The sequence below is a fragment of the Melanerpes formicivorus genome, unplaced genomic scaffold (assembly GCF_026170545.1).
Source record: "Melanerpes formicivorus ecotype bairdi unplaced genomic scaffold, bMelFor1.0.p_v2 SCAF_4, whole genome shotgun sequence".
Lineage (NCBI taxonomy): Eukaryota > Metazoa > Chordata > Aves > Piciformes > Picidae > Melanerpes > Melanerpes formicivorus.
In genome coordinates, this window is record NW_027142356.1 from 5,810,286 (window position 1) to 5,822,149 (window position 11,864).

Below are 11,864 nucleotides of genomic sequence, written 5' to 3' on the forward strand. Positions count from 1 at the left end.
GAAAGATGTTGACTTGCTGGAACATGTCCAGAAAAGGGCAACAAAGTTGGTGAGGCATTTGGAGCACAGCCCTGGGAGGAGAGGCTGAGGGAGCTGGGGTTGCTTAGCCAGGAGAGGAGGAGTCTCAGGAGAGACCTTCTTGCTCTCTACAACTCCCTGAAGGGAGGTTGTAGACAGGTGGATGTTGGTCTCTTCTCCCAGGCAACCAGCACCAGAACCAGAGGACATAGTCTTAAACTGTGCCCAGGGAGGTTTAGGCTGGAGGTTAGGAAGGTATTCTTCATAGAGAGAGTGATTTGCCATTGGAATGTGCTGCCCAGGGAGGTGGTGGAGTCACCATCACTGGAGGTGTTTAGGAAGGGACTGGATGAGGCACTTGGTGCCATGGTTTAGTTGATTAGATGGTGTTGGATGATAGCTTGGACTCAAGGATCTTGAAGGTCTCTTCCAACCTGGTTTATACTATTCTACACTACTTAAATGTTAAACTTTGTAGTTTTCAGCGAACAAAGCACTTGGGGGGGTGGATTAAGTATAGTAAATCATCTAAATGAAACAGCTTACTCCAGACTTGCACTTTACTCAGTTTATCAAAGCTGCTGAAAATTGGAGTGGATTTAAAGTGATTACAAACACTGTTTAACCTTCACAGCCCCAGCTGGCAAGCTTCAGGTAACACCTAAAGATCTGTCTTAATAGATAGTATCTTTTCATTATCACTGTGTTTAGCATTATCACGTATTTCTGATTGGAAATAAGTAGTTTAACAGCTCACCTAAAAATCTTCTTTATATTCTGGAAGTAAACCAAGCAGTAGGTTTTGTGCTAAAGCCTGCTCTCAATTCACAGGACTCCACAGTTGAAATGTAATATATACAACTGATTTACAATTGATTTGCAAATGCTATTACAGTAAAGATTTTTACCGTTGAATAGACTCACTTGCCAAATGCAGAGTATCTTCCAAAAGAATTTCATTTGAGAATATCACTCATGTTTGCTCAGCAAATCACTTTCAATATACAAAGATCTAATTCTAGTCTCCCTGGGCAGTCTTCCAGGTGTACTCTAACTACAGCTGGAAGAATCAATGCAAAACTACTGAGCACATGCAGGGCTATGCCATTTCATAACTTCTAGCAGAAGACAACAGCAGAAAGGATTACGGTAGCACATCCAGACATTAAAGCAATGCAGTAAGCCTCAATACCTGCTAATGGCTGAAGTTCACATTAACTACATCAAAGTCCATTTCTGGACAAACGAAAGATACCCGACGCTGCACTAATGCTTTAGTTAAGCAGTCACAAGAAGAAGTGCCTTAAGATACTGAAAATTACCTAGCATCAATAAAATTCAGACTAACCATTATTTCAAGCTCCTATCCAAAGCAATACCTGAAAACTCGCCTCCAAGGCCCAGATAACTATGACTTTGACCCAGAATTATGCCACTCCCCTCAAAAACTAACCCAACCAGAAGAGTTGGTTTGGTTTTTTTGTTTTGTTCTGTTTTCCAACATCAGGCTGTCCATCAAGGACAGGCACAGCTGTACACACCAGAACAAACCTGGAAAAGGTGTAAAGTTGGAAGCAGAGCTTATTACCACAAGTGTTTTTCCTGGTCTTAGAAGGCTAAAGCAGCTTTCTTTCACTACCTTTTATTTCTGATTTCCACCAAGGAAAACAGGAAAAGCACTATTAATTTTTGGCTAGCTGTTCCTACCAACTCCTATTTTTATTCATCTTACCTTTATCTCACCACTCTGACCATTAAGCTGAAGTATTTGTGTCCCAAAGCACTTTTCAATGGCATGCTGTGATAGGACTAGGGGCAACAGATACAAACTTGAACACAGGATGTTCCACCCCAAAATGAGGAGAAGCTTCTTCATTGTGAGAGTGACAGATCACTGGAACAGACTGCCCAGAAAAATTATGGAGTCTCCTTCTCCAGGGACTTTTAAGACCCATTTGTATGTGTTCCCATGTGACCTGCCCTAAGTGATGCTGGTTTGACAAGGAGGTTGGACTTGTCTTTGGAGGTCCCATCCAACCCCTACCAATCTACAATTCTAGTATTTGACTAAAAATGAAAATCATAAGTACCCAAATTTACTAATTTTTATTACAAGCCTATTTCTTGCATGCAACCTCTATCCAGATACTGAAATTCTACCCTAGAACACAAGTATGCAGGTTTTAGATGATTATAAAGACATCACCAGTTAAAGTTATATTGTCCTCATTTTACCAGTTCACACCTTGAAATCTTGCAATTGCTACACTGGAGTCTGATTATCTCTACCAGCAGTTTTTGGACTACTAAGCTGAAAATACTTCATCATACTTTACTATCATTCATAATTAATGTGTTCTTTAACCTAAAATTGACTTGGTGTCAGTTTGACTAAGCCATCACTGGTTTTGCTGCTTTTAAAATAGATGTAATAAAATAGAGCAGTATTACCAGATAAACTGGAAAACTTTATATGGCTGATCCTATTCCTCACACACAAGACAGCAGGTAATTAAGTGACATTTATTCACTACCCACATTTTTGACGTAGGAATCAGCTTCCAGAAGTCCATGAAGCATTTGCCTACTCAGCACTTAATGACTGGGCACATCTGCATATTGCTTGCTGACATTTCTAGATTTAATTGGTGTTATTTACTCTTTCTTCACCACACATAACCAATGTAAAGAAAGGTCTGCGTGTCACCAGGACACAAACCAAACAGCAGTTACAGTAAAAAATGCTTAATCAAGTTTGTCTGTTAAAGAGAACAAGCAGCTTCACTAGGTTTCACTGAGTGTTTTCAGGTGCAGCCCAGACCACATTCATGTCATCTAATTGTGTGCAGAACTTGTTTAGGAAGTCCAGTTGGGGAGCATGCAACACTTATGTCTCAAAAGACCACAGCACTACCATACAATCTTGGTCAAAGTTAAAAGGATTAGAAGTGGCTTCCAAAAGATTCTTGCAAATGAAGTTACACTTGAGTTTCTACCTTCTTGTTTAGGGTTTCCACCAGAATGAGAAAACTGCATGATCCGGTTCTCAAATATCTAGGGAAAAAGCTTGTCAACTATCTGCTGGTCTTCATGCTTCTTGCAGAAAAATCCCATTACACTACAGTCAGAATGAACTCCTCACAGGCACAAAAAGAACCATTTATTTATGGACTGGAAAAAAGAGAATTAAGCCCAGCCACAAGCAAGCATTAGGTGCTGTGACAAACAAAAGCAATAATCTGATACACAGCTGAGGGATGAGCACACAAGTAAAAATTGTATGTAGTATGTGCAATACCAACTGAAAAAAGAGGTACCACCAGCCACCTGTTACCAATTAGCATTAAAGTCTTCCAGACAGGAGGACAGAAAAATTTTTCTGGACATGACATAGCTTAATACAGAGTAACCATCCTAACTGCATACATTATTACTTAGAACATCACAGGATTTTAGAAAGGCATTCACTATCAGAACACAAACATGGGGCATGATTTTGAACTGAGTGACCAAATTAGAAGTGCAACACATGTACAGGAGGACAGGAAGAAGACTGAAGTGGATGAGCCACACGCTTACTCAAGGGTCAGAGGGGTAACATTTGGTTTGGTACGTTTAATCTCAGTGTTTAAAAGATGCAAAGAGTATTTACAGCCCTTTTAGCTCCTGAAAAATGGGTCACGTCCACTTGAAAGTACCCATTAGATTTTCACCATTTAACTCAAAGGTATGACTGGAATTAGCAAACAGGTTACAAAGTACATGAAAATGTTTCAGTATCTTTATGGTTTGTGCTGAGCTGCCCACACAGGCTGCTCTTGTGCTACCACTTCTCACCGCAGTGTGCATCCAACTCCTGCCTTTGCTACTGGAACACCAATCTACCTGTGACATAAGACGACTTTCTACGTCCAACATTGTTAGTTCTAAGGCACTTGGACAAGTAAACAGACTTCCCAAAACTGCTGAGGCTACTTCAGATAACACAAAGAACAAAACTCTGACCTCCCTGCATACTTCTACAGAACCGAAATAAAAACACTTACACTGAGCCAGCAACAGCAACAAATACTAAGCCAGCAAGAAATTCTACCCCTGAAGACACATTCAATCTTCAGAAAACAATTAAAAGCAGAAGTGTACCATGTATAGATATGCAATATGCTAGTCTTCAAACAAAAAGATAAAGTCCTGTACATATTACTTGCACACCCCATTACTATAAAGCATGCAATGTATACAAGCTACTTTGATAAACAGCACTGAACATGGGGGAAAACTGACCACCATTTAGAAGATTAATTGATGCAACTGCTCTGCACCTTTAGGAAAAAACCCTTTTACACAGTTAAAATTTTTCTGCCCTACCTCACTGTAAAAGAATCACTGCCACTTGTTGGCAGCTAACTCAATGTTCATTGTGCACAGTTCAATCTGTAGATCACACTTAGTACCTTCCTAAGGTGAACATTTTAAAGAGGAATCGGTTTTAGGACTTTAAGAATTGGGTGACTGCTTCAAGTTTCGAGGTTGCAAATAGTCTTTACAAAGTTTAAGCTATACATAACTGAGGTTTTACTGATGTATCTTAAAATGTGACTTTAAATTCACAGGAATTGCATTTGTGTAATAGCTGTCATGAAGTATAAAAAAACAAAATGTGATGCCTACTTCCTATTTGAATGATGAGGGATTGGATGCTCACATCTAAGTTACTTGCTTCCACATGACATTATACAGATGTACAAGTACTTTATGTGTCTATATTTTAAAGTCACCTTTGGTAAACTATTGTTTACTAAAGCATTACTGCTGGCTTTGTTGTTGACACTGTGGACTTTTGCATAGTGTTATCTGATCACATTTAATCCTCAAAGGATACAGTATGAGCACACTAATAGAACAGAACACACTTCCAGATTAATTTGTGAGAAGAGGCAGAACATTCTTAAAATAGAATCAATCCAGCTAGGACAAAAAAGAGGAGATCTTTAATTGTCTGTGCTGCAGAGGGTTAAGTTTTCCCTGCAATGAAGAAGTAGAACACCATACAACAGGTCTGTATTTACTTAAAATACTCCTACTTTTCTTAGCAACTTCCATGGGACTCTTTACAAAACTCTGAATTCAAGTTTCAATATGCCTAAAGAGGCTGGAAAAAATGCTTCAAACTAGCAATTCTTAAAACCTATGTTACCTTTTAGAACACAAAGTACCAGAAATATCGCTGATTTTGTAGAATTCTAAGAAAAATGCACATTCAGTCATGGTTCACCTTTCCTGAGGCACATTTTCACACTGGGGAAGCATAATAGATGACACCTCTACAAACCTAGGCCCAGATTTTGAAAGTCAGCAACAGAAAGCCTTTGCTATAATAAAGATGTAACCTAATCCCTAACCACACATACAATTAAATTGTTCTATTGAAAAGCATGCAGTTATTTCCACCAAATTAAGAATCTATGACCTCAGCCATTACACAAGTGACTGTGTAGTGAGAAACGTGAGCCACCTTAAAGGACAAACAAAAATTCCACTATTGAAATAAATTTGAAAATAACAAGAAAATGTGTCTTCTGAAGTGAAGCACACTTCAACTATGGCAGAACATTCAACAGCAGCAGTACTTAAGCTGTTGTGAGCAGTACCCTACCTTCCACTTCTACTGGCCCAACACAACTGTTTGCCACTACATAGTGAGCTGGATCTGGGAAATCAATCTTGCTGGCAGAAACAACTATTTACTTTTGTCTAAATTAAGCAACAACCAAAGCCAGCACCACAGCCAAGGTACCACAAAACCATGCCTTTAGAGTGATTTTAATTTCCAGTTGCCACGAGTACAATAAATAACTTATTACAACCCCTGCTAAGCTAGCTCCACAGTCATCACCAAACACTGAGTTGGCAAGAAGCTCTCACCCTCAGATATGTGGTCTACAGCTCAGAAAGATCAGCTTCTGTATGGAGAAAAAAGTGGATGGAGAACATGGGATGGGTGCTGCTGGGGGTACAGCTCACTGTGTTAACTTACGTTCTTCCTATTCAGAACTGCTTTAGATCAAGTGATCTATAGATGCTGATCAGTTTCAATCTCCTCCTTGTAAGTAAAGGGATGTTTATTGCTTTTGTTGTTGTTCACATAAGAAAATCTTACAAGGAGGATCAATGTCCCTTACTAAAAAGGGTAAAAATAATCCTTAAAAACAAAGTGATTTTCAAACTTAAATACTTTGTCTAAGTGTTATAAAGCCTCTCCAAAGTACATGTCGATCATTTATTCGGTTGTCAAGCAGCAACCAGAAACCAGCCTTTAAGTGATTCACTTCCTTGAAGCCAAAATAGTCTTCTGCTGTCCACCCCGCATGATACACAAGCACGCAAGATCAGAATAACAATTACACTTGGACCACTTCCAGCTGACTTAGTTCTTTGTAGAAATACAGACTGAGACAATCTATAAAACAGAGCATAAGATATTAAAGAAAGTAATGCCTAGAAAACAGAAAAAAATATTCAATTGTCACGAAAAATTATTTTTAAAAAGTGTCCTAAAAATACCTTTTTGGCCCAGAGAGATGACATGACCGGAAAAAGCCAATTTGGTTTGCAACACGCCTCGAGCCTTACCAGTCACAGTGTTTTCTTGTTTCAGCTGCCAAACTCTCCAGCAGCGCAACTGCTAACTTAAGAGATCCTCATCCCGGGTTAGCGACTCCGCGCCTCCTAGTCTCAAAGCCTCTCGGGCAGCCCATCTGCCTTGGAAACACACTTTCACGGCTCCCCGCCTGCCAGGAGGGCGCTCGCCGGCCGGCGAGGAAGAGCCGGCCCCTCGGTGACCGGCAAGTCTAATCCACCGGCCTCTACAGGCGGAGACCAACATGGCCACCTCCACCGCGCCACATGCGCCAAGGAGCCAACCGCCAGGCGGCCGGGCCGGCCCGCCGCGCCGCCGCTCAGGGCTGTTCTTCCTCGCCGCGCCTTCCGGCCCCGTCGTCCCCCTTGCCACCGTGCCGCAGGGCGGCGGGGGCCGCAGGCGGGGCGCGGCACAATGGGCAGGCAGCGACACCGGCCCTCGGGCCTCACTCCCGCCGACCCGGCGGGCCCTGCCCCCACCTTTCTCGCAGCCGGCCCGGCGCCCCCCGCAGCGGTGTGGTGAGCGGCGGTGCCGGCACAGCCCTCGGGCCCCCGCCTCTCCCTCCCCCCGCGCAGGCCGGCGCCTCCCGCTCCCCCTCCCCCAGCTCCGTCCCCCTGCGTGCGTGCGTTCCTCGCCGGCCTCGCCGCCCGCGCCCCGGAGCCCATCCACCTCCTGCCCGGCCCAGCGCCCACCATCTCCTCACCCGCCGCAGCTGAGGGAGCCGCGGCTCTAAAAGGAGACGGTGGCGGCAGACAAGTAAGAAAGAAGGAAGAAAAACGGCCGGGAGAAGGGAATGAAACACTCACCGGTTCCACCGTCGCCATCTTAGATCGATCTGATCGCAGAAGTGCTCGGGGGCGGAGAAGGGGCGGATAAGAAATCCAGGTTCAAACGCAGTTGGCCGCTCGGCGGTCACGTGGGCCCGGCAGCCGTTTGGGCAGGAGGAGGGGAGGTGCCGGCCCTCGGGCCCCGGGCAGTGCGCGGTGCCTACCGGGAGCTAGAGTCGCGGGCGACGCCGGGACGTGGTGAGGAAGAGAAGGGCAGCGCCGAGGGAGCGCGGACCTCTGGCGGCCGCAGCGAGGAGGTGCCGCCTGCCCAGAGTGTCCGAGTTGGGCGTGTGTGAGCACCGGGAGGATTCCGGGCGGTTTATAGCTCATTTTTGACCCCAGACGTGGGTCTTGGGGCCTGTTTAGTTCATCCATCCAGGAAGAGGCGGCTCAAGAGAGGAGGCTTCAGCTGGCTGCTGTTCCTCAAGGAAAAGCTGCCGGTGACCGAGTGCCGCTGAAACGCGTCACGGCTGACAATGACCGCAGGCGAGTCCGGTGTGTCAGATCACGCGCCTTATTCGTTTCATTTAACTCGATCTTTTGCCGATTCCGTATTTAAATGGCTTGGCTCTCAGACTGGACTGACACACAGCCGGTGATCTCGGATCACCAAGCAAGAAAAGGCAGTCACGGAGAAACCTGCTGCTTCTCGGCCCCGATGGCCAGCAGGCAGCTGCGGGTCGGTGTCGGGAACGCCAGCGCATCCAGAACGTCCGATTGCCCACCCCTGTGGAAAGGCTTCTGTCAGCAGAGGTATGCCCAGCCCATCGTAAGACTGCCTTTTTCTTGTGAAAGAATGCAAACATCGAAACCCATGCTACCCTCAGCCACCATGTCTGATTTCTAGGGTCAGCAGAGCTGGTTTGAGGCACCTAAAAGGGAGAGGTGTTCTCAGCCAAAGAAAGATTAGGCAGCTTTGATGATTAAGGGTGCTGAAGCTTTGAATGTTATGAGCAAACTGCCAAACACTTGAGACCTGGTCCAATCATCTCTATCAGAAACTTGGTTAAAATGTGCTGTAGATCACTCTTAGTGCAAGGGCATCAATTTTCTTCTTGTACCAGGGAAAGCAGTGAAAGTAATGCTTCCCAGCATGGATGCAACACCACCCGTGTGCACAGGCTGAGCAGGCATACAGCCCTACCACACACATGCTTTGGTTGTTGGGAAACACCGTATTCCTAAGCCTATCTGGCAGTTTAAATCACTGTGAATCTCACCTGGGCACACTGCCCTCTAGCCACAACACTCCTAATTCACAAAAAGGGTCTGAAAATTAAATGAAGCTATTTTAAGAAATAAGCTCTTCAAGCAGTACAGCAGAGATGATAGACTGCTATTCAAGCATATTCAAGTGTAGCACTATGCATAAGCTTTAAGCCAGTTCCAAGAGAAAAGGCTGTAGCAGTGCAGAATTCCTGCTTCTAGAGATAGGCGTTTCATTTTCCTTCTGAAATACTCCTGGCACAGGAAGTCTCATAGGGGTTCCACATGCAGACTCATTCTGTTTTACCTGCTAAAGAGATCATCAGCAAGCTGGGTGTTTTCAGCTCAGGTTTCAGTTCTCAGCTTTGAGACCAAGTTCATTCCTGCATTTATACAACATGATCTCTTCAGGGTGATCTAGAAATGGAGGCACAGCATGAAGAATGGAGGATTTGTAATATAGTGATTAAAATGCTTTCAATTTTCCACACAAATCTTCCTGGTAAAGTTCTCTCCCTGAGAGTACTTTCCAGAAGCATGACAGTATTGCTCATCTCATGACAGAAAGTCAAAGTTACATTCCTGAGAACCATGCACATTCTTGGACTGCCTGCTTTAATCCTGCCTTTAAATCTCTTAACATAAATAAAGATAATCCATGCAGAATCCTCTTCCTCTCTGGTCAATTTATCTTCAGCTTCTTATTGTCAATGAGCCAAGTGTGCACACCTACATTTTAGGGCTTTAAATGTCATTTTACTGAGAAAAACTGTGAGTAAGTGCTAACACCAAATGATAATGTCATATAGCATTTGGCTGGATTCTCATTTTTCTTGTGCAGCAGAGGGATAATTTCATAAAGTCCCCTCTAAAATGTGTACATTTACTGTTTAATAAGAGATGAACATACTACATCTGAGTTCTGAGCAGCGCCTACCTTATTACTGTACAAATAGGAAGTAAGCATGTATTGTGATTTAGTACACATTGCTCTTTGATTTGTTGAGTTACACAGGCACAAAGCCTCTAAAGATGACATCAGAAGTTACCCAACAACTTATAATAGCAATGAGAGGATTATGAGCTATGGTAATCTTTGAGTCACTGACAGGTAAGAAGGATCCTCAGAAATGAATGTGGCTGCCTTGGACATGGCATCATCTTCAAACCATCTCAAAAGAAAAGATAGAAAGAAAAGAGGTATCATTGATATATCCACAAACCCACAACTTTCAAAGTTATAGTGTGGGGATAAAAAAAGTATGGGATATGAAGTAAAGAAATTATGAATATCTCATCTTCAGTAATCCTTGCAAGCTTTAGAGCTCCATCAGTTTTCCGTGTGAATTTAAGATGATGTTAGGAACATCTTTCATTCTGTAAAGTGCAGCATCAGAGATGTGCAAATATAAGACCTAATTTATCTGCACAACTGCATCTCCCTGTTTTGAGGGGAAACAAAACAGGTTGTTCATATCAGTGACAGAACATTTAGAATCACTGTGGTTTATACAATTAAAAAATCTCATCATCTTAGTTTGATTTTGAGCCCTGAGTTAGTATTTTGCCAGCAGTAAGTCAGTTTTTGTTATGGCCTTTATTTTGCTGACAAAATCTGCATGAAGTCCCTGTTGATATCAGTAACATTCCCATGGAATTCACTGGGCCAGAAATTCACTCCGTTGACCTTTGTTGTGGTTCCATAGTAAAAAAGTTTTTTCACCTTAAGACACATTCATGGATTCTTTCAAATATTACAAGCTATGGAGTTTCTCTCTTTAAAGCTTGCAACTTAACTGGTTAAATATAATATTCATCACTTTGTTTAAAAAGACGCAGCTTGTTTTCTTTTGTTCTCATCCCATGATAAACAACCAGTTCCACAAGCATATATTGGAAAATGCTAAGATTTTTGGATACTGGAAGAGTACTTTTGCATCCAGAGAGAATTGTTCTTAAATCATAGCAGATATTTTGATCCACTGTATCAAGATGTATGCTACAAGAGGCAGAGCAGCTTGCACAAGCAAAACAAAATGAAAGAATGTGCAGGATCTTCCTTTCCACCACAACTAGAGAAAGCATGCTTGGAACCAGCTTTCAGTAAGCCTGCTCCAGTCTGGAGCTCCTGTGGCCTTAGCAGGCCTTTCAAGTTTAGTTTGTATGTCCACCTATGGGAGGAGTGATGTGAGTGGCTTACAATATATTGCAACCTCTCTTCACTCACAGAATCAGACTTTGAAATCTCATGGGGGTTTTTGTTTGTTTTAATAAAAAATGGAGACAGGTATTTCTTTAATGCAACTCTGCTCATTTACAAAGAATGTTTATAAAGTCTTCCTTGTCTTCCCCTGCTCCCTCCCTGTTCCCTCCCCCCCCCGCTCTTTTTTCCTTTGGCCATAGTAAGACTATTTTGCTTTGACCACAGATTTGTCTTTTTTTCTGGTTACTGTTTCCTACAAGGGCTCTCTTTCACTCTTATTATTAAGATCATGCTACTTTTTGTGCGTGTGGCCATGTTGGAGATGTTTGTCTTTGTGTGCATTTGTGATGGTTTTGTAGTTTAGCTTTTTTACATGCAGATGCAGACACACACAACCTACATAACTGTTGCATTTGGCATGAGGACCTCAGAATCTTGGCCATCTGGCCAAGCCATAATAGTGCACATTTACATGTGGTCCAGCTCCTGGGTGGTATTTTTGCATTGTTTCAGCTATTGCTAAACAAAGAGACATTTAATTGTGTCTTCAATGAGCCTGAACAGAAGACAGCTACTATATCCAAGAGCTTCACTGGGAAAGTGTGATTACTTGACCCCCACTGCTGCAATATACAGAAGCAAAGAAAGGAGAGGGACCATGAGCTAAGGCACTGTTAATTAAGTAATGTCAAATTCAGTGGCCATTTTCTTCCCAAACAGCAGCTGTCTTAGCTGCCAGCTGCTCTAGCCATTTTGCAGCAGCAGCTATCTGACCCGTGAGACACTGCTAATCTCACACACCCCCAGCCTTGCATCACTTTGGAGAAGTTGGGAGGACAGCAGGAACACAGCATTGACATAAATCAAGGATCATGAATGGGCTATAAAATTTCTGACTCATGCGACTCTCTGTGTGCATTTGTCTGTGATACAAGAGGACAGGCAGCTAGAAAGTGACATGAAAAGCCTG

General features: G+C 43.1%; 1 protein-coding gene across 2 annotated transcripts in view; it reads right to left on the reverse strand.

Moving 5' to 3' along the window:
* EIF4E (eukaryotic translation initiation factor 4E) overlaps window positions 1-7,562 on the reverse strand; it is a 28,347-nt gene extending 20,785 nt beyond the window's left edge. Inside the window, exon 1 of one of the 2 annotated variants that reach the window (XM_068136796.1) lies at window positions 7,465-7,562. In XM_068136796.1, the coding sequence (XP_067992897.1) occupies window positions 7,465-7,482 (18 nt within the window). In that variant the 5' untranslated portion in view covers window positions 7,483-7,562. Of the gene's footprint in view, window positions 1-1,750; window positions 1,910-7,464 lie in introns of those variants that run through there. The other variant, XM_068136795.1, reaches the window with a different exon arrangement.
* Window positions 7,563-11,864: the final 4,302 nt, after the last annotated feature.